This window comes from Fopius arisanus, unplaced genomic scaffold (genome assembly GCF_000806365.1).
Source record: "Fopius arisanus strain USDA-PBARC FA_bdor unplaced genomic scaffold, ASM80636v1 scaffold00005, whole genome shotgun sequence".
In the NCBI taxonomy this organism is placed as follows: domain Eukaryota; kingdom Metazoa; phylum Arthropoda; class Insecta; order Hymenoptera; family Braconidae; genus Fopius; species Fopius arisanus.
The window spans coordinates 1266053-1292357 of NW_011887744.1; the positions used below are offsets into that span (position 1 = coordinate 1266053).

The 26305-nt window shown below is 38.0% G+C and overlaps 9 protein-coding genes across 14 annotated transcripts in view; 5 read left to right on the top strand and 4 right to left on the bottom strand.

Moving 5' to 3' along the window:
• The first annotated feature begins 59 nt into the window (after positions 1 to 59).
• LOC105273392 (death domain-associated protein 6-like) lies at positions 60 to 4043 on the top strand. 2 transcript variants are annotated; one of them, XM_011315807.1, is made up of 4 exons: positions 61 to 392; positions 556 to 2860; positions 3347 to 3544; positions 3609 to 4043. In XM_011315807.1, exons 1-4 carry the CDS (start codon positions 345 to 347, stop codon positions 3986 to 3988), a joined length of 2931 nt encoding a protein of 976 aa, XP_011314109.1. In that variant the 5' UTR covers positions 61 to 344; the 3' UTR covers positions 3989 to 4043. The 2 variants fall into 2 exon arrangements, with proteins under 2 accessions (XP_011314110.1, XP_011314109.1); XM_011315808.1 differs by lacking the exon at positions 3609 to 4043 and having other exon boundaries at positions 60 to 392; positions 3372 to 3484.
• KFase (kynurenine formamidase) lies at positions 4042 to 5765 on the bottom strand. Of its 2 annotated transcripts, none has more exons than XM_011315805.1 (6): positions 5623 to 5764; positions 5429 to 5519; positions 5169 to 5270; positions 4866 to 5000; positions 4388 to 4794; positions 4042 to 4283 (listed from the first exon to the last, which is right to left on the bottom strand). In XM_011315805.1, the coding sequence occupies exons 1-6, from the start codon at positions 5635 to 5637 to the stop codon at positions 4140 to 4142; spliced, it is 894 nt and encodes a 297-aa protein (XP_011314107.1). In that variant the 5' UTR covers positions 5638 to 5764; the 3' UTR covers positions 4042 to 4139. The 2 variants fall into 2 exon arrangements, with proteins under 2 accessions (XP_011314107.1, XP_011314108.1); XM_011315806.1 differs by having other exon boundaries at positions 4130 to 4239; positions 5623 to 5765.
• Positions 5766 to 5917: 152 nt separating this feature from the next.
• LOC105273393 (uncharacterized) lies at positions 5918 to 8237 on the top strand. 2 transcript variants are annotated; one of them, XM_011315811.1, is made up of 6 exons: positions 5918 to 6009; positions 6081 to 6252; positions 6530 to 7088; positions 7150 to 7395; positions 7496 to 7638; positions 7743 to 8237. In XM_011315811.1, exons 2-6 carry the CDS (start codon positions 6219 to 6221, stop codon positions 7901 to 7903), a joined length of 1143 nt encoding a protein of 380 aa, XP_011314113.1. In that variant the 5' UTR covers positions 5918 to 6009; positions 6081 to 6218; the 3' UTR covers positions 7904 to 8237. The 2 variants fall into 2 exon arrangements, with proteins under 2 accessions (XP_011314113.1, XP_011314111.1); XM_011315809.1 differs by having other exon boundaries at positions 5953 to 6252.
• Positions 8238 to 9138, bottom strand: LOC105273394 (nucleoside diphosphate kinase 6). The gene is made up of 3 exons (XM_011315812.1): positions 8941 to 9138; positions 8573 to 8876; positions 8238 to 8456 (listed from the first exon to the last, which is right to left on the bottom strand). Exons 1-3 carry the CDS (start codon positions 9016 to 9018, stop codon positions 8299 to 8301), a joined length of 540 nt encoding a protein of 179 aa, XP_011314114.1. The 5' UTR covers positions 9019 to 9138; the 3' UTR covers positions 8238 to 8298.
• Positions 9139 to 9362: 224 nt separating this feature from the next.
• On the bottom strand, positions 9363 to 10831 carry LOC105273395 (uncharacterized). The gene is made up of 3 exons (XM_011315813.1): positions 10452 to 10831; positions 9739 to 9894; positions 9363 to 9652 (listed from the first exon to the last, which is right to left on the bottom strand). The coding sequence occupies exons 1-3, from the start codon at positions 10621 to 10623 to the stop codon at positions 9432 to 9434; spliced, it is 549 nt and encodes a 182-aa protein (XP_011314115.1). The 5' UTR covers positions 10624 to 10831; the 3' UTR covers positions 9363 to 9431.
• Positions 10832 to 12208: 1377 nt separating this feature from the next.
• Positions 12209 to 15192, bottom strand: LOC105273396 (enoyl-CoA hydratase domain-containing protein 3, mitochondrial). Its single transcript, XM_011315814.1, has 6 exons — positions 14988 to 15192; positions 14686 to 14763; positions 14437 to 14610; positions 13725 to 13915; positions 13268 to 13428; positions 12209 to 13078 (listed from the first exon to the last, which is right to left on the bottom strand). Exons 1-6 carry the CDS (start codon positions 15024 to 15026, stop codon positions 12831 to 12833), a joined length of 891 nt encoding a protein of 296 aa, XP_011314116.1. The 5' UTR covers positions 15027 to 15192; the 3' UTR covers positions 12209 to 12830.
• Positions 15193 to 15899: 707 nt separating this feature from the next.
• Positions 15900 to 23813, top strand: LOC105273398 (uncharacterized). Of its 3 annotated transcripts, none has more exons than XM_011315819.1 (7): positions 15900 to 15978; positions 17898 to 18172; positions 18353 to 18738; positions 19316 to 19399; positions 21245 to 21328; positions 21812 to 22711; positions 23110 to 23813. In XM_011315819.1, exons 1-7 carry the CDS (start codon positions 15963 to 15965, stop codon positions 23309 to 23311), a joined length of 1947 nt encoding a protein of 648 aa, XP_011314121.1. In that variant the 5' UTR covers positions 15900 to 15962; the 3' UTR covers positions 23312 to 23813. The 3 variants fall into 3 exon arrangements, with proteins under 3 accessions (XP_011314121.1, XP_011314118.1, XP_011314119.1); XM_011315816.1 differs by lacking the exon at positions 15900 to 15978 and adding an exon at positions 16299 to 16556; XM_011315817.1 differs by lacking the exons at positions 15900 to 15978; positions 21245 to 21328 and adding an exon at positions 16299 to 16556.
• LOC105273397 (uncharacterized) lies at positions 19661 to 21224 on the top strand. The gene is made up of 2 exons (XM_011315815.1): positions 19661 to 20009; positions 20359 to 21224. Exons 1-2 carry the CDS (start codon positions 19685 to 19687, stop codon positions 20886 to 20888), a joined length of 855 nt encoding a protein of 284 aa, XP_011314117.1. The 5' UTR covers positions 19661 to 19684; the 3' UTR covers positions 20889 to 21224.
• Positions 23814 to 23879: 66 nt separating the features above from the next.
• Positions 23880 to 26305, top strand: part of LOC105273399 (succinate dehydrogenase [ubiquinone] flavoprotein subunit, mitochondrial) — a gene marked incomplete in the record, with an annotated part of 4104 nt that continues 1678 nt past the window's right edge. Inside the window, 5 exon segments of the mRNA XM_011315820.1 lie at positions 23880 to 24020; positions 24400 to 24709; positions 24981 to 25267; positions 25322 to 25629; positions 25988 to 26305. Of these exon segments, the coding sequence (XP_011314122.1) occupies positions 23895 to 24020; positions 24400 to 24709; positions 24981 to 25267; positions 25322 to 25629; positions 25988 to 26305 (1349 nt within the window).

Below are 26305 nucleotides of genomic sequence, written 5' to 3' on the forward strand. Positions count from 1 at the left end.
TAAACAGACATAACTAAAACGAGAGAGATCACATGCAACCAAAGAAAAGCATAAGCAACGTCACGACCATGAAGAACACACATTTAGGACATTCTCTCACTACTGTTCGGCCTCCTTACTCTATTCTTCATGGTCACGACAGGAATGAACTTGTGTGTATTTATCATTCATTGTGAATTTGGTGGGTTTAGCGAAGGGACGCAAGAATCAATCTTTTACAGCCACATGTGGTAGCTGATAATGAACATTGGATGTAAAGTAAAGGGATTTTAAAATATACATGTACGAATATTCCGTTTGTTCTCATTGGCGTCTATCATTCAGTTGAAAACACACCAACGAAAATGGCAGACGAAGTTATTTGTCTCTCGTCGTCGGACGACGAATTTCAGGTAATAAACACCACACCATCCAAATAACGAAAAAATTATTAATTGCAAAACATATTTAAAAAACACACAAATGAATTGTAACCATTAAGTCGTTACTATTCATTAATTATGGTTATTGAATCTTTAATTTTTATTTGTGGATTCCTGCGCTAATTTTTTACAGCTAAAAGCGGGATTCAGGACCAACAAGGGGCCTGAGAGGCAAACGCCTAATAGAATAAGGAAAAGGAAAATTGTGGAAGAAGTGGAAGTGTCGACGGCTAAGAGAAGAATTCATTCAGTGAAGATCGAGACATTTAAAAAACGTCGGATTTCCACTGACGATGGCATTGAAGAGGTTAAAGAGATTCCCAAAGCATCAAAAAGTCAGTCTCATCAGGAGAAGACTTCTCCCAAAAAATTTTCCAGTACTGACTTGAGTCTCCCATCGACATCCAAAGCGGGATTGTCAAATGAAAGAGTGCGGCATGGGCCGAAGCTGCTAATAAAAGAGAAACGTCCTATGGACGAGAATAACGGTCCCACAGAAGTGTTCTCTCAATTCTTGAGTCTGTGTCTCTCCAAAGATCGAAGCCCAGACATGAAGAAAATCATCGAAAAATTAAAAAGACGTTACGAGCAGACAGATCCAGCGTATGTCCACTGTCCAGCTTTCATCGGTCTTCTCAACGAAAAGCGAGATTTCCTGATGAATGACTCCAACTTATATATCCACATTCGTGAGATTGATTCTGAGATGAAGTGTCGAAAGAGAGATGTAGTACATCCGAAGGAGGAGGGGAAAGTCGAGAAAGCGGAGGCTGAGGAGACGAACGCAGAGAGCAATCGAAATGATTCCAGGATAAGACTCCTTATGAAAGCTATGGAGAAGTGCGAAAAAAGGATAAAAGAGTTGTCTGAGGCTGAGGTTGACTGGGACGATGATGAAGACAGTAGTTACATGAAGCTCGCTAAATACGAGGACAAAATGATACAAATGTATTCCAAGATCTGCGAGCTAACTGGTGGTGATCACGATGCTGGCAGGCGATATCTCAGACCCAAACATCTCAAAGTCACGGGAATAGCTGAGGTCGATCAGGCTATAATCAGTTTTATCAACAAAAGATTGAAGAACAAGAGAAAGAGATCGCAGCGGGCATTGTCGGTTGATTGTGTTATCTTCCCAGATTATTGTGATATTTTGAATTGTATTGAGGCATGCAATAAGCAACGAGATCTCGGAATGGAGAAGAAAAAGATGGAGAAGATAGCGCAGAAGGCATTCACCGATTTGGGGAATTACCTGCAGAAAGTCAGGAGAGATGATTTGGTAGATAGTTTTTCACTGGTGTTGGCGAATTCGTCAGATCCAGCTCGGGAGAATCCAGAGCTGCTGAGGAAGCTGGAGGAGAGTAAAAATGAGGGTAAAAAAAAATTAAATGCCATTTTTGAGAAATATGTGAGACTGCAGGAGGAGGGACCGGCCAGAGAGGATGAGAATGAGAGTGACAGTGATCCTGAAGAGGATAAAGATGACGAGCAGGAGGATGAGGATTCCTCGGAAGAGAAGAACGATGAGGTTGACAGTGAGGATCCTGTCGACTCCAATAAAAATGTTCCCATAAATACCTGCTCGAATGGTGAATCTCTAAAAAAATCTCCGTGTAATGGATATTCGGGTAAGGATCTGCGAGCAACTGGTTATGTATCAGATTCTGCTGACACTGTCATTCTCCCCACTACTCGAGATAATAAAAGGCCTGGGGAGAAGATGCTGACACCTTCTGTGCCTGCTGTCACGCGGAAACTCCAAGCACAAATATCGAATGAGAAAATTGCAGCCAAAAGGGTTTACAAACCAGGACCTAAATTCACGAAACCAATTATAAAACCTTTAATTAAGAATATTGAAAACGTCAGAGTGGTAATAAGGCCTGATGATGCTGTCAATCTCAACGTTTTTAACCAGGGAGTTATCAGTAACGAGGTGCTTGCTTCCAGTACAAATGATGAGGAAGATGATACAGTGGCGAATAATTCGAAAACCTCTGAGACAAGTCCCGAAGTACCGGACGATGAAATGTCGAACGAACAAAATAATGACGAGATTATAGATAAAAATGTACAGCCTTCAATCAATAACACATCAATAAAAAATGTCAGTGTGCAAAATGAAGCCATCTCCACAGTATCAAAGACCGACTCTGTCTTAAAATCTGTCACTGAACCCACAAAAGAGCTTGATGATTTCATTCCACCGGAGTCAAATGTCGAGAAGAGTCCTCCGAGAAAAGTCACGAGTCTGGATAATCCAGAAATTACGTCAAGTACTGGTGCCATCGAGGACGGGAAAAAATCGGAAATAATTGCCGGAGATATAGAAGATGAAATACATGGAGAGGATGATATTGTAGTCGTCGATAACTCTTCATTTCCAGACTCGACACTGCAACGGGCAGATATAAAAAAGACTGAGGACACCAAAGGTGCGTCATGCAATATTCGTGAAAATGTTTAAATGGTTTCATGTTTGAAAAAATTTCGTTAAGAAACCTATCGTAATAAAACTGCGTCAACATGTTAGTTAAGAAAACCTCAACCTGAAAGACTACAAAATAAAAAGAGATACAAACGAAACACAATATCTCAAATTACCTAGATTATTCCTTTCGCATGAAAACGAACTAAACATTTAATACTCTGAAATTCCAAGTGGACACGCAACATACTAAAATGTTCGTTTAAAAGAATCTTCATCTAAAATCGTTCATCAAAAAGTTTCATTGGGAAAAGTCGAAAGAACCAAAAGCTTTTTCCATTGTTTTGACTGAGTATTTTATTAACGAGATTTTTTACACGTGCTCTCATTTAGATATTCCATAGCAAAATCTGTTGATCAATAAGGCAATCTATACTTAGTATATAAATTAAATTGAATTATATATTTGTATACATATAAGTGTTTTTAACAGAAATCAATCAATCAAAATTTGACAGCCAACCAGTATTAAAACTCCGTGAATTTGCAAAGCCCCCGGAATTTTGGAAAAACACTCCAGACAAAAATCCTGAGACTCGTAAAAAAACGATTGCAGCTAACGTACAACCAATTGAATGCATTGACGTGGAAACTGATACAGTACAAACAGACACTTCGTCGTCGATCGCAGGTAATATAAATAACGATTATCCTAGGATATACGAATGGAACTAACATTCAGTGCATTCCAACAGGTACATCATTGTCATCAAATCGATTGTCAGTGATGAAAAAATCGAAATCGATTTCAATTGTGGGCACATCTAAGCAAGGCTCGAAATTCGTACGACTCACACCCATAGATGGTATCAAAACAAAAATCATCGAGACTTCACGACAGAAAATCTTGTCTCTCCTTTTGACCAAATCCATCATATCGCATTTTTCTGGGATGCCGGTGAGGACCAGGCCACTACATAATGCCACCGTTGGATCATCAAATGTGGCTCAGCCGAATCAAAACCCTAGATTCATTAATCCTGTACATCGTATTCGAAATAATTTGGTGGTTCGAACCCCCGATAAACGGGTTAATCCAGTGACTATCAAAAAAATAATGCAAAAGCATCAGTGAGTGGTATATCTGCTATAGATCGAGGAATCGATTATGGAAGAACTTTTTTTTATAACATATTATGTATTTTATTCATGAACCTTCATATTCCTATCATATTATTTGATTGTCGATTAGTTGAACATTGAAAATCACTTCAGTACAATATTTTTCATAGAGCTTCTTGTTTGACATTATGGATTATAAGTTTTGTTAATAGATTATCAGGATTGAGTAGATTCTCGACAATGTCAAAATGATCAGTGCTGTTCCTGAAAAAGATGTAATGGACTCTATCCACGAATTTTAGAAGTTGCTGAAAATGAACACAAAGATTATCGTGATACATTGTGATGGAATTAATTATCAATGCCTCCTAGAAGGAAATTAAAAAACGATATTCCTGGGGAAAAAAAATACCTGAGCGTAATGTTTCGATGATTGAATGAATTCCGGAGAATCGCACTCTCCCACGCCGACGATAACATTTATTCCCTCGACAGGTGTCAATTCAGTTGTATCTAGATCGTTGAAGCTGTATTTTTTAATCTCCTCCTCGGTCAGCTGTAGAACCGCATTGGTGCTGAGGTCCAGGATATCCCGGAGATGATATATACCCCCAAAGAGAGCAATACCCTTCAGCAGTGGCAATAAATTACGTTCAGCCATGCGAGCTCGCCATTCAACATCATGAAGAAGACTCGCTGCGAGATGAGCCCCCGCACTGTGTCCGACAATCCAAACATTGGTTGCCTCATTTTTTTTGGAGATCGTCAGAATCTCCGTAGTGGCAACTTTTATTTGTCCCACTATATCCGCCAATTTAACTGACAAAAAAAAATGAGATAATACACCATTCGTGAATTCGCTAAATCATTTGACTTTATCAGATATTCACCTGCTGGGCAAAGGTCATACCCAAGAAGAATAACTTTGATTCCTTGCGCGACGAGCGACGGTATTCCAAAACCGATAGTCTCTTTACTACCCTCCTGATAATAGCCACCATGAATGAAGATAACCACTGGTGCATCTGCAATTTCAATCTCAATGTCTCATTAATATTTCAAAAGATAAAAAAAAATTATATTTTAGACTTATAAAATTTTATCTACATTTCCCCAACCGTGAGAGAAATTATGAAAATGTAATTTTATTCTATTATCATTACATTTATGCTAGTATTCTAATTTAATTTTACCATTTGATAAATTAGTTCCGTAGATGTCATATTTCATTCGTTCGCTCGATCCATACGGAATATCTATTTGGCATGGAATGGTTTTCCGTGCTTCGTCCACGACTGAAAATGGAATCCCAGATACAAGTGATCATTGCAAATAAAACAAGTAGTGTAAAACGATTGTTGGAGAAATGGATTATTTTTATTGGAAAGTCAAGAGAATCGAGACAATTCCGGGAAAATAAATAAAAAATCAGCGGCAGAACAATTACTTTTACCTTTATGAGAAAGTTCAACAAACTTGGATATTAATTCTGCACTTCCATACCGCCTACTCCACATGCTCGGTGAATATAACTTCTCAAGTTCCTGAGAAATGAAATATCATTTCGCATCAATCAATATCTAATTCGAACAATTAAACACTTTGCAGTTTATAAATAAATTTTTTATATGTTTAATAATTATTTACCGGATTGAAGGACATTTCTGCTGGATACTTTCTCCTGCACTATTGGCTGTATAAAATCAGCTATTCGATTACAACTCGTTTCCTAACACTTTATCTCCCCTGTCTGACCTGAAGGAATACTCACAAGATATTCTGCGGTATTGCCTCCCCTTTGGGTCTCATATAACATCATAATTCCAGTGGTGGGAGAAAAAGTGACAGAAAAGACACTTTACTGCTGAAACAGTAACGAGCGCGGGTACAATTCAAATTTCCCACCTGCGCAGTAAGTGGTACATGTCTACGGTGTCACTGACAGACACATGACATCAAAACAAAAATTGTTTGTTTGGCAACGGCAATAGGTCGGTGTAACCCAGAAAAATTCAAGTTCACATGCCAAATACTGTGAGAATTTCTATAATTTTTTTCATTTGGAGGAACGTGGAGGGACAATGTATTTTTATTTTCTCTTGTAGAAGTGGAGGGTAAATTATTATCGGAAAAGGCGGAGGTGTGCATGAACGATAGACATAAATTATTGACAGGTTACCTCAGGGGCGAATATAGTACGATCGAATTGTTCTATCGTCTATCGTCGAATTACAGCATTAGCTATGACAACGTTGAGAGGCATTTTTCCTAGTCCAAGTGAGTTTCCTCTGTTTCATGTTTTGTGAATGAATTATAATCAGTAGTCAACATCTAGAGGATACTCCAATCTCAGGAGAATATCTCTGAATCTGAATGAGATAACGAATTTTTTGTCAATACCTTTTTTGTAGAGTGGAATGAGCTCCTCAAAAAAGGTCATTACACTGATTCTGTTATTTTTTTTTTAATCAGAGATAATCCTTCATGAGTTATCTACCAGTGAAATCTAATTGCTGTACTCTGTCTTTTGGTCACTGTGGTGTTTTAATTTTAGAACCACCGAGGCGAAAAAATTTTATCCAAGAAAATGTGAAAAATCTACGTCGCATGGAGCAATATTTTCAGTCGAGCAAAGAGGTGGAGGACTTGGAGAAATTGAAAATCCAAAGTAGACAGGGCAAATACCAAAATGTTGCAGCACGTGTCAACTCGAGTTTACATAGATCTCAGAGGAGATTGGAGGTCGGAGGAAATCACTCTGCTGACAGCAGGGAAATTGGGATTCATCATGAGCTACAGAGAAAGTCGAGTGCTCCTGAACTCAGAAATAATGCGACAACTCCGAATACAAAAAAAACGCCGATTACTAAAAGTAAAGTTCCTCCTGTTGTTGTTAATGGAAAACAGAAGATTCTCCGAGAGCGGAAGAATGAGTCAATGAAAAAAGCTGCGGGTGAGCCTCAAACATTGCCAAAAGTTCCCTTAAATCTCGATTTTATCGAGGAAAGGGATCACTGTGATAATAATTGCGATAGTTCTAAGTGCAAAAGTAAGGGAATCCAAACATTGGATACTGATAATTTGGAAGGAATCTATGCTGAAGGAATAGTCAGGTATTAATAATAGAAATTAATGAAAATCTTTAGCATAAAATACCGGAATGTTTTGTTTTAGATATCCTTCTGCGCGGAGTTTGCCAATCAACGAAGAAAGTGAGATTACGGATGGGGAGGCATTGAGGGGCGATGGATCTTTAGTTATCAACCAGAAATCCCGGAAGAAACCAAATTCATCTACGTCCAAAGAAACCACAGACTGTGTGAAATTAAATAAGGAAAAACTTACAATTGCTAGTAAAATGGCTGCTCAGCTCAACAATGGAGTTCTACCGCCCAATTATAGAAAGGGTGTTGTCCCTAAGTATGATTTTATTTAGGATATTACCCAGGGTGAACACTTCAAACGATTTGAGGAACACAGTATTAAATAAATTCTCAAATTATTCTTCTGTTCTCCGCAGATATATTAAGGAACGAAAGGAAGAACGTCAACAAGAGAAAGAACGTCAGGCCCTGGAGGAAGCGATCTTCGCGGAATGTCCAGAGGGTCATGTGCCATTGCCTGATAATGAACGCAGAGAGACCCTAAAGCTGTTGAAAAAAAGTATTTAGCACCGAAAAAATTATTGTAGTACATGAAAAAGCACTTTTTACCTGAGAGACAGAATTATGTTCTATTTGATTGTCTTTTATTATTTTTCTCCTCAGATTATCAAGAGCTAGTCAATGAACTCAACATGCTGCCCATAAGGTCCGACACTTTGCGCTCCCAAAGGCGAAAAATGGAAATCGAACGTCAGTTGACGAAACTCGAAGAAGGTGTCAAAGTTTTCTCAAGACCAAAAGTATTTGTTAAAATCAATGCCTGAAAACATTCCATGCACCCAAAGAGTCGTACAGTAGACTTCCGTTATCGGAGGTAGTAGAATTGGAAAACCCAAAGGTACGAGGAAAAAATTGAATGCGAAGGAAATTGAGCAGTGGTGTGACTGTAACGAGATTCTACTGTATTATTATATCACTTCATCTTGATTACTCACTAAAGTAAATATCACTCATCACACGATGGTACGAGGTAATTTGTAAATATTGTACATTTATCGATGGTGAAGAAAATATGGCTTTATTAGGTGGCATTGTCATTTCTCTTTAATTAGCATCCAAATGTGCAAGTACAAAATAAAAATATTTTTGACAATTTTATTATCACGATAATTCAATTTATAATTCAATTTCCACTTGCTCAGTTGTTCTCCAATTGGATTCATTTCATGGATATCTCGTCCGTAGTACTTGTAAACGATTTATAATCTAATTTTATCTGTCCTAATTGCTGAAGACATTCGTCAGTTTCCCGCCATGATTTCAGATCGAAGTCTTTGAATAATATTCGCATTTCACGTTCCGCTGATTCTGTGGAATCTAATGGAGAAATATAGAATTTCCTCATGAATATTTATTTGAAATTTCGATTATATGTGAGAAAAGAATTAAATTTTTGTCACAACTTGAGTAAAATTCATGAATTATCTCATTACCAGAACCGTGTGTTGCATTTCTCGTATCGGATAGCCCAAATTTGCCTCTAATGGAATCGGGAGCTGAATATTGTGCCTGAAAAACTTTTGTCGGTCCCATGAGTTCTCTCCACTTCGAAATTGCATTTTCTCCAGCTAAAATCATGATATCAGAGGGTCCACTGCACATGAACGTGACTAGCCTGTTATAAAAGAATTTTCCCCTGTGCTCCTGATAGAATAAATCAGCTTCCGGTGGAGTAATAATTATCCGTCGACTCCTAACCACTTTGAATCCATTCTCAAGGATAATATCGTGAATTTTCTGAGAAGAAAGGGCAATTTTCTGGCAACTTGTTACGTTTTCATTCACTATCATGCGAGGTTACCTGGAGAACTACTGGATTCTTGATGACATGTGGTTTCAAAATGGCAAGTGTCAGCTCCAAAGGAATTTTTGACTGCATTTTTGTAATTGTTCATACAATTTTTATATCCTAATGATTAATCGTGATAGCTGCTCATTATTGCATTTGCTCACGAAATTCATTACGAAACTGTCACTCTCCACGTGTTTTTTAACTCGCAAATGGCCACTCACAGCTGATTTTCCGCGGTAGATTTGAATGAGTGACAAGTCGTCTTAGAAATTACGAAAAAACGGCAATTAATTGAACAGCACGCACTTTTAGTTAATTAACATTCGAATAAATAATCGAAATAATTGGGAATTAATGAGTGATTATGAAAACTATGGGAATCATTTTAAAATAGATTATTAATTTTCAATAAAAATAACAACTTCTCGAAATTCGATGAAATATCGTCTTTATTTGATTGACACGTTAATTTTCAAATATAGTAATGCTTCATCAGGTTATTAGTGTTTCGCAGCGGCATTTCCCACGACTTCAGCCGAAGTCGCAGAAGCAGAAGCATCTCTTTCGAAAAAACTTCCCCAGGCCGCTGTGAACACCGTCGTCTCGGCATCGCCCTCGGGATCAGTATTCTTCTTGAAATTATGAACGGAGTAACGGTTGTAAAGTCCCCAAATGCTGTTCATCAACTTGCTGTTGTACTTCAGAGGCGTCAGTTCACGTCCTGACATCGAGAAAATATTGAAAATTCAATAACATTTCAAGTGAAGGGAGAACGAATTTCGTTAAATAATCAATTCAGTCTGTTACCTTCAGTCAAATTCTTCTTGAAACCACTCCCGCGATTATCTCGGTCATCCCCTTCCTTCTTCTCCATTTTCACAATTACAATATTTCGCTCATGAGTTTCTCGTACTTTACGCACTGCGAAAGCACCTTGCGGTACCGCTGCCATCTTACCACACCCTGGAAAAAACATAAACTTCACATTTAAACTACTTCTAATATTAATCATCACCCACTCCGCGAAAACTATATAAAAATATCATATGGCCCTGCCTATGACTCGATTAATATTTGATTCATAGAAAAATTAGTTCCCAATCACTGAGTTTCATAATTACTCTTAATTATCAATCAGTGATTACTGAGGACTCCAATTTGTTACTTGAATACTAATAAATTCCCACACATTTCAAATTTCAAATTTTCCAAAAGCAACGCGGTCTCAATTCCGCAAAATGCGTTATTGAGTTAAAATGACAGATCATTTTTTAATGTAATTACTGCTCCACATATTGACCATTGTTATTGAACGAAATAAATAATTGATAGGTCTCCACGCAAGCGGTGAAAATTGCATTTCATTATTGAAAGCCAAAAAAAAATCGGAATATTACGAGGGAGTGGAGATCCCCTCCAGACGAAGTCAGAGCAGTTAATTTCATCCGATTAAACTCATTATTTAAAATGGATTGGATATATCCATTATTAATTGCCCCATCTCCCCTATTAAAACCCACCGTGACAACGATCGAAGACGAATTCGTAAATTTCCCTTCTTGTGAACTTCTTGATGGTGCCCTCAGCACTCCACTTCACCAAAAACTGATGAATCTTGTTCGTCACCACCTCGAGCTCCTCCAACGCGTCCAATATCATGCAGACACCTGTAGTATCCACTAGGAATATCATAAAATAATGGAAATCCAATGATTAGCTGTTAATTTTTGTGTTGCGCACGATTTACTGAGCTTGTTAGTTTCTTGAGAGCGTTATCAGACTGTCAAGAGTATACTGATGAGCAGAGGCAGGCGTCAGCTGAGGTCATTTATACAATTTAATCATCTCTCGAGAAGGGGTGCCACTACTTGACACTCCAATTACTGACTACCATTCGATCCAATATTTTATCGAGAAACTATTCAGCAGTCAAGCGGTGAAGAACCAAAAAAATTGTACTAAAAGTTATGCTTTTAGTTTACATTTATTTTTTAAACATTCTTCTGGCATACTATCGGGATTAATGTGAAAAAATATGACGGTTCAGCGTTTTGTCATTATTTCAAGCGTTTTTTCTATAGTTCTGTGATTCTTTTTCAAAGTTTAGGAAAAACATGAGAAAATGTTCGCCACTTGGAAATTAAAAAGAAAATTGAAAGTGGATTCAATCTGAATGAATTTTCCGTTGAGAATTCAACAGTGATGATTGATCCCTTTCAATCGAGCTCACGAGACATCGAGGGAGCCGATAACTTTGATAACTCTTTTCTTCCACAGTGCGATGTTTACAGGCAGATTGAAATCAGCGTTGAGTAATTTGTTGTTCCGTCGAAACATTCTGTAGTGCGTCACAGCATAATGAACGCCATAATAATTTTAATTGTCCATAAATTCAAGAATTCACGAAATGAAAATTTCCCCATAAAAATAAATCCACAGTAAAATTCAAATTCAATTCATTCGCAAAATGAATTTAATTCAATTCATTCATAATATGAATTCAAAACATCTTCCATGAAATGAACTGCGTTATCTCTCAATTTATTAATATAAATTTCTTTTATTTCTTTCGTGGATGACATATCCCGCGATTTCCGTGATTTCAATGGGATTATTAAAGCCCCAATAAAATAAAAACTGTGACATCACAAACGCGTCACGTATTTTGAGAACGTGACAAAGCGCTCGTCTGTCCATAATCCAAAGATAAAAGAAACAGGGATCAAGGTCTTGGGAATTCTCTCCTCGAGAAGCAGAAAGCAGATCGATGAATCAATAAACTTATATTTCATATTTCAAGTGGGTCACAAAGAAAGGTCAGTCTGAATAAAAAGAAGCGCCGAGATAATCAAATGTTCTGGTTAACGCGCTATAACATTTAGAGTGAGGTCCATGTGCCATTGGAAAAACGATATACCAAGAAGAATTTAAATAATGGAGGATAGACTGGGGTTATCTCACTACGAGGCAGTCCCCAACGCGAATCAAATATTTCACAATATGTGAGATACATAATGAAAAAAAAATACCACACGAAAAACCCACCGCAGAAGCGACAAAAATTATTGAAAATCAAAAACTCCATGTGCGTTTATTCTCACTGCAGGCTGTAATGATCTGTGAATCCCGGAAAAAATATCCCAGGGAAAAAATATCCCACACATTCAAAACGTGTTAAAACTCGCTCAATTTAATTATTTTTTAATTTAATTATTTTTTTCGTTGTCTATTTTTTCAGGGACTCTAATTTTCCTATGGTCTATCAAATTGGGTGGGTTTTAACACGTTTTGGGTGTGTGGGCTATTTTTTCCGCCTACCATGATCTGTAAACTTTCATATTTTCATTTGTTAGGGCTATTTTGGATGTCTTATCTCTTATTTATACGATGATACAGTCAAAACAGTCAATAGACCCCCCACAAGTAGATTTACCCCTCCGAAACTTGTACTGATTACACTCTCAACTGCAGAATGTTCGTTAATTCCCGATAAATCACTATTTCTTCACTAAATTCCCTCTTTTTCTCTCACTAACGTGACCCCCTCGACGCACTCGTTATCGCCAGCGATACGATGAACCGCACACTGAGAAAAAAATTATTCTTGCCAAATACCCATTTACCCGAGAAAAGTATTTTATTCTGGGTAATGTCTATTACCCTTTGGATGGATTTTGCGTTGAGATTTTATGTGCAATTTTTGGGGAAGTATATTTACTCGGTAGAAATTATTTTTCCTCAATTTATTTCATGCGGTGAGAAATTTCGAGTGAAATGGGAGAATTTTTTTGAAATTTATTTGATTGTTGTTGGCTTTAGGGTGAATTCTATGGTGGATTTGATTTTTTAAATCTCTCTAGTGGGTATTTGGCGAAAATAAATTTTTCTTATGTTTTTAATTAGTCGTTTGGACCCTCGTTCTCTCTGTTGAATTTGTGGGTCCACTGAGGTTTTCTCTTTTCCATGAAACTCTTGATACCTTCCTGGCCGTCTCTCAACTCTAAATTTCCCACCATTATTTCTGTTCCATATGTATATGCTGTTGAAGTATCGAGCTCCAATTGTTCGTAGAGGAAGTTCTTCCCCAGACGTACGACTGCCCGGCTTTTCGAATTGATTGACTCCGTGATTTTCTGAACTTCCGCATCTGTCAACAACAATCGTTAGGATAATTCGTGACTATCCCTGAATCTAAAATCGTGACGTTTTAATCATCACCTCTTTTGCAATGAGGATTACAAAAAATATTTCGACAATTTCCGTACCTTTTTTAGATCAACAGATATTTCTCTGAGGTTTGAATAGAGCACAAGGTATTAAATTAAAAATTGATTACCTAATCGATCATTATCTACGACTTTACTAACAAGTCCAGCGTTATGGGCCTCACGTGCGGAAATGGGAAGACCTGTGAATAACATATGAGCAGCAACTTTTCTCGGGACATTGCGAACCAGGGGAATACCCGGAGTTGAGCAAAAAATTCCGAAATTCGCCCTGAAAATACAATTCTTCATGTACGTCAGAATAAATTTTTAGCAATTACTCAAATTCACTGTGAGAACAATTATTCCTCGCAATTAATCCCAAACGGAAACCCTAAAATCTCTAGGTACACCAATTAATTGTAATTCCTTAATTAATTTAAATAATTTATCCCATTAATTAATTATTCCGTTAATCTACCCCATTTTTTGACTGTCTCTTGAATAAATTTTTGTAGAACTCCAAAAATTCCCCCGAAATTGCGGAAATAATTTTTTCTTCCAGTGGTGTTGGAAGTGAGGAAGTACCCGGGAGTAGAAAAACTGCTTCTTTCAGTACAGACGACGATGTCACAGGCACTCACGAGTTGACAGCCAGCAGCAGCAGCAAGACCATCCACTGCAGCGATCACAGGAACTGGTACTGTTGCTATTGTCAGCATCAAAGCTGCAGCTGTTTCAAAGACTTCTTTATGATGATCTCTACCTGCAGCCGAAGTCTTCTTTCACAACGAAATGTTTCAATTTGTGCAAAATAAAGCCAACTCTGACAATTTCTAGTGCCAAACGAATTTCGTCGGGCCAAGAATTTCAATTGGATTTGTGAGAAAATTATTTGATTTGTTTATATCTGGAGAAGAATTTATAGCAATATTTACAATTTCTTGATGATGCATGTGTAAATTACAATTTTTAAGGAGAAAATTCCCAGAATATTTCCACCGGACAATTGTCACATCTTCAAGAAAAATTTCAGGGTAAATATACAATTTCTAGTGCCAAACGAATTTGGTCGGGCCAAGAATTTTAATTGGATTTGTGAGAAAATTATTTGATTTGTTTACATCTGGAGAAGAATTTATAGCAATATTTACAATTTCTTGATGATGCATGTGTAAATTACAATTTTTAAGGAGAAAATTCCCAGAATATTTCCACCGGACAATTGTCACATCTTCAAGAAAAATTTCAGGGTAAATATAGCTATGAATTTTCGAGTGTGCATCACGAATTACCATACCAACTCCTTGAGATTATGTCCAGCGGAGAAAACTTTGCCAGGAGCTGCTGAAATAACGATGGATCTCAAATTTTCGCTCTCGACATCTCGAGTTAAATTCCAGAGTAAAATTTTCATCATTTCCAGGGATAGAGAGTTTCTAGTGGCCATGTGGCAGAGAGTTATTCTCCTGACCTGGATAAAAAATTTCCAGGTGCAGCTGATGATGAGAACAAAAACGTAATATAAATAAATAAATAAAAACAATACCCCATCTTTTTGACAACTGTCAACGTATTTTTCCGTCTCCGATACGGTAGACGCGTAATTCCTGCCGAGGCATCTTGTCTGGAAAATCCAATGATTTAAATTTGGCGATTGTCTGCGCGCGAATGGAACATGTGTTGTGACACATCGCATGCGCACTGACAAACGCTATGCAAATATCAAACGCCTGAATAATTCGCTAATGCATATATTCATTAGCATTTTGTACTTTGAGATGACGTTGCGTAATTCCCAAGGCTTTGTGAGAGACTATTTCAGATGCATTAAATTTTATGAATAATTACCATTGACCTGATGAATCCGTTGCGCACTGACAACATCATTGCGACTGCTATCGCCACCTCTCGTTCGCCTCCCACCCACTCCGCGATTTTCTGTATTTTAAGATAATATTTTCACCACTGCTCAATAAACAATTTAATTAGCACCACGAGAAAAATATCCTCTTGACAAATGCACATGTCAATTTGCAAGCAATCAACATCTCGTAGTTTCTGCAATTAGCGCGAAGAGACGATTTAATTGGAATATACAGGCCGCGATGGCCCCGCGAACTTTGAATACCCGAAAAAAAATAAACGAACCTTAAGCTAATTAAACCTGTAACACTGAGAATCAGTTAGAATTAATTATAAAATTGTTTGGAAATTATGTGGAAAGGATAAAAATCGTAGAAAGGATAGGCGAATCGCTTTCTCGATAAATAGTTCTTTCCTTTTTTAAAAATCCTATGAAAACTATTTTTTTTTTCATAATTATAATATATATCTACAAATATTTTAAAATGTTATAAAAAATGTTAATTAATTTTCGTTTGCAACCATATATTCAAAAAATGGTCAATTCAATTTTAAAGATAAAATGAAGTCCTATATACTGAATTAAATATATTGCTATATATTGCTATATATTGTTATATATTGTTATATATTTATTTATCGAAATAATTGACTTCCATTCCTTGGAATTATTATAAATCATCATGAATCCACCAAGAAATACTAAAAATCATAGAAATTACTGTAATGTACTGTATAACAAATAATTTCCGTAGCACAGAGTGCAATAGTTAGTCTGAACATCCGGTACCATAAAAGAATCAAGTACGATCCTAAACGAAAATTGATAGAGCCACAATAGGCGATATCCTCGATTCATGAATCATGATTTTATTAGATTCAACGGTGTCAAGTGGAGTGAGCGGTTTGTTATGTTAGTCATGATTGTCATGGCAACATGTGTTCCTCTCATCAACTGACATGGCGGATTACGAGGGTGAGTGTAAATGTGAAAAAGAAAATTAATCCACAAATATTTATTGTTTCCACAAAATAAATAATTCAAGTCACCCTCGACACTAAGAACTCGCATTCTGTTACCTCTGGCCCGTTAATTACTGTTTCGTTTAGATCCAGTTCCATCTAATTATACATTAAGTCTCTTGGTCTCTTGCTCCCGAGGAAGATGTGAAAATAGTTAGGGATACGAAAGCCAAACTAAAATAAACGCTTTCACATGAATCGGGGATATTACGGAGGCGCTGAGTTGTGCTGAGGAGTTTGTGCATCAGTCGTGGATACAAAGTGGTGGGTTGATCATTCATTCAGAAGGTCTAGAGGCGATTCAATCGTCATTCGGTGTAAAAGTTTATCAAATGCTGTGCTGTGTATCGAGAAAATCAGTCGATGGACCGGGATTTAAAAGACCGCCCTTGGTACCAACGCGTGGTATATCCTTGACCAACTCCACCAGCATTTCCACTTCGTCCCTGACGTCCACCAATACCAAATCAAAATGTTTACCTTTGTGTACAGACGCGAATTTATCGAAATTAGAAAGAATTGTTGATAAAGGTGAGCTGGAAAAATTCCATCGAGAGAATGAGGAAAATAATTAGCCCATTGCTTGCTCAATTGCTTAGTTCTCCGTAAGCACATGCTCATATTTTTTCTTATCGTTCCCTCACTCATAACAAGACTTAACGACCAATTAATAATTACTAACACTACTCCAATGCCGTCGTTATTTCTCTGAAAGATTAACATTGCAGCAATGTGTATTTTATTCTCGATTTTAATGATGAATAACAAGTTTTTTAATTTTCTGCCAAATTATTCATGGGATTGACGTAAAATATATTCTTTCTGCATTTTGTAACTCTCCTTAAAAGTTCAGGAAAAAACTCAGGAAAATATTATAAAAAATATTCCCAAAGCCGCAAAAACGTTATATTTATTCCCGTCAATTTTAACTACACGATCAATCCCCGAAACCAAAAAATAGAAAGTAAAAGTTAACGAACGTGAGGATAAATTAAACAATAAATTCAGTTCCACACGAAGTACTAAAAATTGCACTCGCCAGATTTAAACCAATTAAACTCGTAATCCAGTTAGAATAAAGACACCAGGGGTATAATAACAGATTTAAAAAAAATCAGAGAACCCCGAAGGACATAAACGTAAACATCCGAGTACGGTGTACTCTCTGTTTACATAATTGATAAAAAAAAAAAGTACTTGAGTGACGAAGGTGAGCCACGTGGCCATAACGGGTGGATCACAAAGAAAAGGCGATTCCAGTTGCCAGATGAAAACGGAAGGGAATGGCACTCACGGATAGGTCGTATACAATGTCATTCGCTTGGAGATGTTGGAGATCACGCAGAATATCTGCGGTACACATATCCCCCAGTAATCTGGGTGGAGAACCAAAAAAGGAATGTTGGTGGTAACGTAGGCTGAAAATGCGCGGGGGCGAGAGCGAAAATATCTGTCCACTTCCACACGATATGTGGAAATTACCTGAGGCCTCTCCTCACCCAGATTCACTCCAGGTTGTTTTATTTATCCTTCTCTTACACCTTCTCCTGCATTATTATTCTGAATTGCGTTTGAATAACGCGCGCCGCGAATGCAATTCAAATCTCTCACATTTACGCTCACGTTTTATTATTTTTTCATCGCTCTAATTGATTGTTAATGCATTTTTTTTTCACATCGTGAAGTTAATTGAACTTGCAATGTGTGGCGATAGTTGCTGGAGGGATTTATCGGTGTTACGGTCAGCGAATTATTGCGAAAGAGTGAATAGCTCGTGCGTTGTGATTTATTTAACGGGGAAATGAGTGCTGGGGTGCACTGAGGGTTGTGTGATGATTATTATCGGTGTTTGATTTATTTCAATGGCAACAGATGAACTGGCTGTTCTTCTGCCGTGTGCGATATGCGGACGGACCTTCAAGCCTCAATCGTTGGATAAACACACGAGAATTTGCGAGCGATCTGCCATCAAAAAACGAAAGCCTTTTGACTCGTCTAAGCAGAGGATACAGGGAACCGAGTTGGAGGAATTTTTACCCAAGGAGATTAAAAAACGGAATTACGAGGAGAGGAGTTTTGGTAAAACATCTTGGAAGCAGAGCCACGACGAGTTTATTAAGACTATCAGAGCTGCACGTGGGGAATCTGTAAGTTTTTTTTTATCAGAAGATTGAGGAGGTTGAGGAGATTGAGGAGATTGAAGAGATTGAGTGGATTCACGAGATTGCAGAGATTGAGAGTCCAGAAATTTTATGAGGATGCCCCACCTCCTTTTACCCATAATTAATCTCTTTTTTCAAAATAATAAATTTTTTTTGGCTCATCAGGTTGAACCAACACCTTCCCGTCAATTAGCTCCGATAATCGCTCCTGGAGCACCGACCCGGGCCAATGAGAAGGGCATATGTCCGACGTGTAATCGTCAATTTGGGATAAAAGCTTATGATCGTCATGTTGCCTGGTGCAAGGATCGAGTCACGAGGATGCCATCGAGTCCTGCAACGAATATGGCGAAGGAACGTCTTGATGCTAGAATGAAGTACCGAGCACCGATGCTCAAGAACCGACGCATGACGAATCGCGATAAGTACTCAAGTTCTCATTTCAAGAATCCAAGCGCGAGTTTGAAACCGAAGAAAACTGTGTCACTCCCCAGCTGCGGGAAAACCACGGAGAGCGGCTCCTTGGGTCTCAAACAATCAACGGTTCCAGCGTATGTATTTTTATTTCAATTGAATTAAAGATCTAATTATTTTATGAACAAATATTATGGGATTTATTTTATTAGAAATTCAGCCAGTAAAATGGACTTCAGCATTTCTGCATTAAATTGATCACTTCCGAGATAAATCTGTGATTACGAAAAATATTCGACATATTTCATTCTAATTGTCGATTTATCTTGAAAACTATAGGTTTAAAGGGGAAGTGTCAGAGAACTTTTTTCTAGCTCATGAAATTTCTGATGAAAAAGTTATTCTGTCATTTTCTTCTAAAAATGATAGTTTTTGAGAAATATGTGGATGAAATTTGAATTTCCAATTATCGAGCAAAATTTTTTTGCTATATTGCATAAAATTTCAACAGGAACTAGACAAAGTTCTGGTACCAGTACTAGAATTTTTCTCGAAGATTTCATTCCACATGAATCTCCTCTTCCACTCATATTTTTCGGTATCCAATTAACGCAGTTAAAACTGGCACATCCGTCCCAGTTGGAGCGATACAGAGGCTGTATTATTTTAGTCTCCCATAAAGTTCCATGCCGATGTTGTTCATTTCGGTTGCAGGAGAAAAATCGGACAAGAGAGAAATGAGGGACTGGTACCAGTGGGACCGGTAAAGTCGCGGCTCTCAGACAGATCGACCACCAGGTGAGTTAAAAAAAAAATTCTCCACAGACGTTATCGAATCATAAATTCCACGCCAATCTCGTGACATTCAAAGATAGCCTTGTCCCACGAAAATTCTTATCATCGACTGAAAATGCCACGTGAATAGGCAAATTTAGATCCGGACGTTTGATGCTTTTGGAATAAATTACCCGATGACAATAGAAACCCTGGCCTTCACCTTAAACCCACCTCCGCATTCTCAGGTCAATTAACGATGATACGTCCCCGACCTTGTCTCCCACGCAACCCAGCCAAAAATCCCCGATGAATATGAATCCACAAAATCCTGCTAAGGCGTCCAGAGGATCCAACATAATAAACTCTTCAAATCCCCGTAATGCCAAGGCCGATGATGTCACTATAGAATCTTACGTAATTGATACGACAGGCCAGCCTTGTTGTGTCGATGATGATTTAAATGAGTCGAGGAACTCGAACGTGTTTATTACCTGGAGGCAGATCGCCTCGGTCTCTGGTAGTTTTGATGATAAACACCCCGAGTGGATCCGGAGTGTACAGAAATTGGATCAGACTTATCTCATCAAGGAATCCAATGACTTCTTGGACTCCAGCAAAAATCTATTACCAGGTGAACAGGAAAATTTCGGCAAAAGTGAGAGTCAATCGTTCTGCGAATTCTATTGATTTTTTCAATTGAATTGAAAAAATCTTAGAAAATCCGTAAAATACTTGATTTTTCAATCACACTATTCCATAAAAATTATAAAGAATCAGAGGAACTTAAGGAAAATTGAATTTACGTAATTTTCTAACAGAATATTCATGTTGGATTAAAAAATTATTGACATGAGGAAATTTTCAGTGAAAACTCATGGATTTTCTTGATTTTTATTTTCATCCTTGAAGGTTTCATCGATTTAATTTCATCTCAACCGATTTTTCGCGGGATTTTTATTGACCTTTTTCCCTCCGTGCAGAAAATACAGATTATCCTCCAAGTACGTCGTTAGCGGCGGGAAAAATAATTCCTGTGGAAAAATCCGGAATTATTGACGCGAATGAAAAAAGTGAAATCACATTGTCACTCCCTAAACCGGTAAGCCTGAGTAGATCCTTGAAAATAATTCCGATACCTCCGATCAACATCAACGACGTGATGATGACGACTGACTCCTTGGATTCTGCGAGTTCCAACGAAATTTCCGTAAAAAAACGCCTACGAAGAAAGATGAATCTTCTCCGGGAGAGTACAGACTCTTTGGTGTCTTCATTTGACACCTCGATTGACAACGCACACGCTGGCAATTCTGTAGACAAATTCCAAGTGTTTCCGAGCATCGGTGGAGATCAGAGGCACACTATTCGTCAAGGAAGAAGAAAAGTTTCGTATTGGGAGCGAGCTGTAAGAAACACTAGAAATAGATTTATTCCTCTTGCCCAACGACAAGTCGAATCCACTAAAAATCCCTTGATCCTTCCCCCAGTGGTTCCAGCCCATCAGAGGTAATTAATAAATCCCCAGAGTGAATTCACCCTGACGTGTTAAAAATTAAATTCTCCAGTACAATTACAATTCCACGGAAAAATCCTTTTAAAAAATTTCCAAAAATTGTAATTCCACTGGACATCACGTTTTTTATTATAAGAGGAATTTTTCTGTGAATTTTTCCTGCGTATTATATTCTGGCATCATCCTCTGGGAATTCTCCCAGTCACTCCGGATGATTGGACGTCATTTTGATTAGACTCGTAAAATCTCAAAAAAGTTTTACCCCGTCGTTGCTGTTTGGTTTCATAAAAATCCAGACGACAATTAGACTACATTAATTGATTGTTCATTAGAGAATTTATGTCGAACTCTAGGAGTTCCGAGGAGGACAAGCGTCCAGCCTGGAGCAATTACATTCGCAGACGTCCAGATTTTAATCTCATACTCAAGGGTAGAACGTAAGTTCCGTTAATCATCTCTCATACGGAGACAAAAAAATGAGGAAAAATTGCGAGTAAAAAACATTTATTTGATCCTATAAATTTTATGTTGTGTAATTTGACATATTTTCTAGAGTAATTTTTAGGGATTACTCTCAGATAAATAATTCTTTAAAATTCATTGGCATTTCCAATTCGTAATTCATTGGAACGTAATTTTTACTTAATTTCCATATAATATTCCCGTAATTTCCGTGGTAAATTGTGGAAATTTTGGAATTTTTTTTCTCCGTATGACGCGAGTGGATTTCCAAGAAGATGAATTTTTGGTGGAGTTCAGAATTTAGCAGTGAGCACCTGAAGTCACGCAATGATTCATTCATCCAGCCACCCACTGTGTGTCGTTTCTGATTCTTCCAGCTCATGTATCACCCATCGCTGCTCACCCGAAGAGATTCCCCCGAAGGTCATAAAAATCTAAACTCATGATTTTATTTCCAGTGGGATCAGCCCGGATTACGATCCATTCCTCCGAGCCGAGCAGCAAATGCTGGATCTCCTATCGGACACATACAGCGACCAATCATTTCCCGATTCTCCAGCCACTCACAAAAAATCACCATCTCCTAATTACCCCCTCCCCCACTCATCAGCATTCGCTAAATACCCAAACATCACCCCAGACAACCGTAAAACAGACAAACGAGGTTCTCTCATAGCACCCCCCACAGAGTTCGACGATCTGTCAACGGATTTTTCCTCAGACTCCACCGAGACAAATTCCATATCTCGCGAGCTCTTCATCGATCGCAATCAAGCCAACAAAAATAACAACAATCAACCGATTCTTGGCAGACGAATTATCATCGATAAATCTAAAGCCCTGGGTCAGGTGAGTGATGTCTTTGGCGAGGCGATCGACACCAAGAGCAAAGAGACGACGAAAAAAAATGATAGAGTCTCTCCAGCTGTTGTTAAATCCCACATCAATCGATCCAACTCGGTGAGGGCTGCTTCAGCTCCTAAAATTCCAGAGAGGAATAATCCCTCGTCGTTGTCCAACACCAGAGCAAATTCCAGGTCGAACTCGGGGTCTGGGATGCCCAGTAGAAACAATAATTATTCCAATCTCGGTGGAAGTAATTTGAGCTTGACCTCTATTATTTCTTCCGAGGTGGAATTAAAACACTCCAATTCGGTTTTTGAGGATCTCGTTAGTTCGTTCGAGGATGATGTTTCTGGCTCTTTTCCTTCCTTGAGATCCTTATTGAAAAATGATTCCTTCTCCAGTCCCATTCAGCCCAGCAGAAATGGTCAGATCAGTGATGAGGACTTGTCTTCGCCAGACAGTTATCACAAAAAGGACTACAGCAAACTCAGTGCTGATTCGGCTTACAGCAGGTGAGGAATAAATAAAACGAAGTAAAAGAGAGAAATCAAGTGCGAGAAAGTGAAAAATAACTCGTTTTAGATAATAAATCATTTCCAGTGGAATATCTCCGAATTTAACTGAGATACCGAAATTTTTGTCTTTATCTTTTTCGCAGCTCTTAATCAGGCGTAAAAAAAAGATCTTAACAAAAATTTCGGTATCTCTCTTAAATTCAGAGATACGTCGAGTTCAACATTTGTTTTGATTATTTATTGCAATTTTTATTTGAGATTTTTTTTTACATCAATCGATATTTGAAAAAAATCCAACACTCGATTTATCTCCTTTTTCGACTTTCGATACTGAATTTAAATTTTCATTCGATACATCTCAATCTTTTCTTTCGTTTTTTTTTTATGATCTCCAGTTTAAATCGAAAATATTCCAATGGACGCAGCACCAATGACGTGGCCGGAAAATTGGACGGACATACGCCACTCCGTCATCGAGATGTGGAAACGTCATCATTAAAATCGAAAATGTCAAAATTTTGTCACGAATGCGGAACGAAATTCCCGGAAACGGCGAAATTCTGTTGCGAGTGTGGGGTGCAGAGGCTAGCGATCTGAAGATAACACTATAATCTATCATTTAAAAAATTATAACTTCCGTTTTGTAATTGACTTAGACTGAGGAGTGATTTAATATGCTTTTATCCGATGAATAAGTCGAAGGAACTTCATTTTATCATCATACCATTTGTAATAATGTCTCTGACTGCCATTTAATTTAAAAACGTATAATTTTTATATCAATATTTTATACAATCTGATGAATGGTGCAGCGAAATAATCAAATTGAGAATTTTTGCCTATTAATGACGCATTGAGTATTAATATAATTAACGCGAGTCTCTCATGTACCGAGACACAAGAAATGAGTGAAAGAGAAGAATAATTTTTCATACTAGATCATTTAAAAAATTGAAGAGTATTTTATCGAGTATCAGAGACAAGAAACATGAGAGAAATAGTATTTAAGGATTTGTATTCCGAGTAATCACTAATCTAGGTAGAAAATTACTTTCTCTGTATTCGAATATGTATTTTTGCAAGTGCAATGAATCTACGCTTGATGTATTGTACATAGAAACACAGTCGTTTGTTATTTATTCGTCCTAACCCAGTGGCAGTTGCTGCTGATTTATTCAAAATGTTTTTAAAGCAACTGGCTCATAAACTAGTCGACAATCTCCACCGGGAGGTGTCAAGATCCTGTCGTAAACTCCACATCAACGTAAAACCGCATAACAAATCAAAATGCGAAAAGAGTGACACAGTGAGTATGCAGTACAGATCATTTTTTTAATGAAAAAAATTCATTTAAAACAGCCCTCCGATATATTAATATATTTATTTATATTTCTCTACGTCGATCGCATCGATAATTCGCCATAAAATTGACAAAAACGTAAATTTTGGCTACAAAATGTCGGACATCCTTAAAATTTCAAAAATCTTTCATTCAAAAATAATAATTTCCTCTAGAATACATTCCCTCGAGTAAATTTATAATTTTAATTCCCTACTAAATATCAGAGAAATCTCTTCATGTATAAAAATAACTGAAGAGCAATTTCTCGTTGTGGATTTCACATATTCTCTTTTCTATTCTTCAAAATAAACTTCACGGTTGAATCATTGGGTAAATTGATCAGAAATATCCGATGATCGATCACTGCTACGATTGCGTAATCGTGGGAGCTGGTGGAGCTGGTCTTCGTGCAGCTTTTGGTCTTGGGAGTAAAGGGTATCGAGTAGCTGTGGTAACGAAGCTCTTTCCAACGAGATCTCACACAGTGGCAGCCCAGGGCGGAATCAATGCTGCTATCAGCAACGCGGAGCCTGATAACTGGTTATTTCACATGTACGACACTGTCAAGGGGTCAGACTGGCTGGGAGATCAGGATGCCATCCATTATTTGACTCGGGAGGCACCGAGAGCTGTTTACGAGTTGGAGAATTACGGTAGAACCTCATCACCCAAAGATATTTTTAAAAAATCCACCTTGATAACATGATAATAATTATTGGCAATGATTTTTTCACGACCCAATCGATTTATCAAGTTATCAGAGGAAAAATAGGAAAAATAGGGGGAATTATTCATATTAATCTATAGTTTGCAGTATGAGGAGAGAGAATGACTGATGTCGATGGACCCCAGAGAAATAATTTTTGCAATATGTTTTAGGAATGAATAATAAAAAATGATAATTTTATGTTGACGGTTGGACAGGCTGTCCATTCAGTCGAACAGACGATGGAGAAATCTACCAGAGAGCATTCGGTGGTCAGTCATTGGATTTTGGAAAAGGTGGACAGGCCCATCGGACATGTGCTGTATCCGATAGAACAGGGCATGCACTATTGCACACACTCTATGGTCAAAGTTTGAAGTACGATGTCCACTACTTCGTGGAGTATTTTGCGTTGGATCTGCTGATGCAGGGGAGTCAGTGCAGAGGTGTCATAGCTTGGGAGCTGGAGACAGGACTGATGCATCGGTTCAGGGCTCATCACACGGTGATTTATTGCTCATTTATTTAATGACAATATGAAGAGAATGGTTTTTTGTAGATCCTGGCAACTGGTGGCGCAGGAAGATGTTTTTTCTCTTGCACTGGAGCTCATGCCTGCACTGGCGATGGTGCAGCGATAGCCTCCAGAGCGGGATTGCCACTTCAGGATATGGAATTCATACAGTTCCATCCGACGGGAATTTATGGGAGTGGTGTATTGGTTACTGAAGGGAGTAGGGGTGAAGGTGGGAAGCTCATAAATTCAGAGGGCCAGTTTTTCATGGAAAAATATGCACCCAATGCCAAAGATCTCGCTTCCAGAGACGTCGTTTCACGTGCCATCACTCTCGAAATTTTGGAGGGGAGGTAGTCGTTACGAATATTGATTACTTATCAGCCTTATTAATTAATTCCGCGTACGAAGAGTAGAAAGTCGTTAAAAATAACGAGTCAGTGTTCTCCATACTCAAGTCTCAGAGGAATATTCCTGAATATTTCCGAATCTAAGGGAAATGACGAAATTTTTCATAAAACCTCTTTTATAGAGTGGAGCTGGAGCTAGAAAAATGATTTCAATGAAAATTTCGCTATCTCCCTTGGATTCAGGGATATTCCTGAAAAATATATACACTTGGCAGGTTCACTTGGTACGTGTTCTCGTATTTTCCCGTAGACAATTTCCATTACGAGGAAAATATTCTACATGGACTTTTTTGAATAATAGAGGAGTTGGCGACAAGAAAGATCACATGTACCTCCAGCTGCACCACCTCCCAGTGGAAACGATTCGATCGAGACTTCCAGGAATTTCCCATCTTGCGTGGGTGTTCGCAGGAGTGAACTGCGAGAAGGAACCGATCCCTATTATTCCCACAGTCCATTACAATATGGGTGGAATACCGACTAATTGGAGGGGTCAAGTTATAACCCGAAAGAACGAAGAGGATTGCCCAGTGGAAGGACTCTGGGCTGCAGGTGAAACTGCATCTACTTCGGTCCATGGAGCTAATAGACTTGGGGCCAATAGTCTTCTTGAGATCGT

What these genes read in the sequence shown, in the direction of transcription:
- LOC105273392 (XM_011315807.1), top strand. Translation starts at nt 345, where the DNA reads ATGGCAGACGAAGTTATTTGTCTCTCGTCGTCGGACGACGAATTTCAG. An exon ending in CGTCGGACGACGAATTTCAG is followed by an intron (nt 393 to 555) that starts GTAATAAACACC and finishes AATTTTTTACAG; the next exon opens with CTAAAAGCGGGATTCAGGAC. An exon ending in AAAGACTGAGGACACCAAAG is followed by an intron (nt 2,861 to 3,346) that starts GTGCGTCATGCA and finishes TGTTTTTAACAG; the next exon opens with AAATCAATCAATCAAAATTT.
- KFase (XM_011315805.1), bottom strand. An exon ending in TGTTGAACTTTCTCATAAAG is followed by an intron (nt 5,271 to 5,428) that starts GTAAAAGTAATT and finishes TTCCATTTTCAG; the next exon opens with TCGTGGACGAAGCACGGAAA. An exon ending in GTATGACCTTTGCCCAGCAG is followed by an intron (nt 4,795 to 4,865) that starts GTGAATATCTGA and finishes TTTTTTTGTCAG; the next exon opens with TTAAATTGGCGGATATAGTG.
- LOC105273393 (XM_011315811.1), top strand. Translation starts at nt 6,219, where the DNA reads ATGACAACGTTGAGAGGCATTTTTCCTAGTCCAA. An exon ending in AGGCATTTTTCCTAGTCCAA is followed by an intron (nt 6,253 to 6,529) that starts GTGAGTTTCCTC and finishes TTTTAATTTTAG; the next exon opens with AACCACCGAGGCGAAAAAAT. An exon ending in AGAAAGGGTGTTGTCCCTAA is followed by an intron (nt 7,396 to 7,495) that starts GTATGATTTTAT and finishes TGTTCTCCGCAG; the next exon opens with ATATATTAAGGAACGAAAGG.
- LOC105273394 (XM_011315812.1), bottom strand. Translation starts at nt 9,018, where the DNA reads ATGCAGTCAAAAATTCCTTTGGAGCTGACACTTGCCATTTTGAAACCA. An exon ending in AGAATCCAGTAGTTCTCCAG is followed by an intron (nt 8,877 to 8,940) that starts GTAACCTCGCAT and finishes CTTTCTTCTCAG; the next exon opens with AAAATTCACGATATTATCCT. An exon ending in AAATGCAACACACGGTTCTG is followed by an intron (nt 8,457 to 8,572) that starts GTAATGAGATAA and finishes TTTCTCCATTAG; the next exon opens with ATTCCACAGAATCAGCGGAA.
- LOC105273395 (XM_011315813.1), bottom strand. Translation starts at nt 10,623, where the DNA reads ATGATATTCCTAGTGGATACTACAGGTGTCTGCATGATATTGGACGCG. An exon ending in CGTCTTCGATCGTTGTCACG is followed by an intron (nt 9,895 to 10,451) that starts GTGGGTTTTAAT and finishes TGTTTTTTCCAG; the next exon opens with GGTGTGGTAAGATGGCAGCG. An exon ending in CAAGAAGAATTTGACTGAAG is followed by an intron (nt 9,653 to 9,738) that starts GTAACAGACTGA and finishes TCTCGATGTCAG; the next exon opens with GACGTGAACTGACGCCTCTG.
- LOC105273396 (XM_011315814.1), bottom strand. Translation starts at nt 15,026, where the DNA reads ATGATGTTGTCAGTGCGCAACGGATTCATCAGGTCAATG. An exon ending in AGCAGTTTTTCTACTCCCGG is followed by an intron (nt 13,429 to 13,724) that starts GTACTTCCTCAC and finishes TTGTATTTTCAG; the next exon opens with GGCGAATTTCGGAATTTTTT. An exon ending in CGTAGATAATGATCGATTAG is followed by an intron (nt 13,079 to 13,267) that starts GTAATCAATTTT and finishes TGTTGTTGACAG; the next exon opens with ATGCGGAAGTTCAGAAAATC.
- LOC105273398 (XM_011315816.1), top strand. Translation starts at nt 16,358, where the DNA reads ATGCTGTGCTGTGTATCGAGAAAATCAGTCGATGGACCGGGATTTAAA. An exon ending in TCAGACAGATCGACCACCAG is followed by an intron (nt 19,400 to 21,244) that starts GTGAGTTAAAAA and finishes GTCGAACTCTAG; the next exon opens with GAGTTCCGAGGAGGACAAGC. An exon ending in CTCATACTCAAGGGTAGAAC is followed by an intron (nt 21,329 to 21,811) that starts GTAAGTTCCGTT and finishes TTTTATTTCCAG; the next exon opens with TGGGATCAGCCCGGATTACG.
- LOC105273397 (XM_011315815.1), top strand. Translation starts at nt 19,685, where the DNA reads ATGAATATGAATCCACAAAATCCTGCTAAGGCGTCCAGAGGATCCAAC. An exon ending in CAGCAAAAATCTATTACCAG is followed by an intron (nt 20,010 to 20,358) that starts GTGAACAGGAAA and finishes CCCTCCGTGCAG; the next exon opens with AAAATACAGATTATCCTCCA.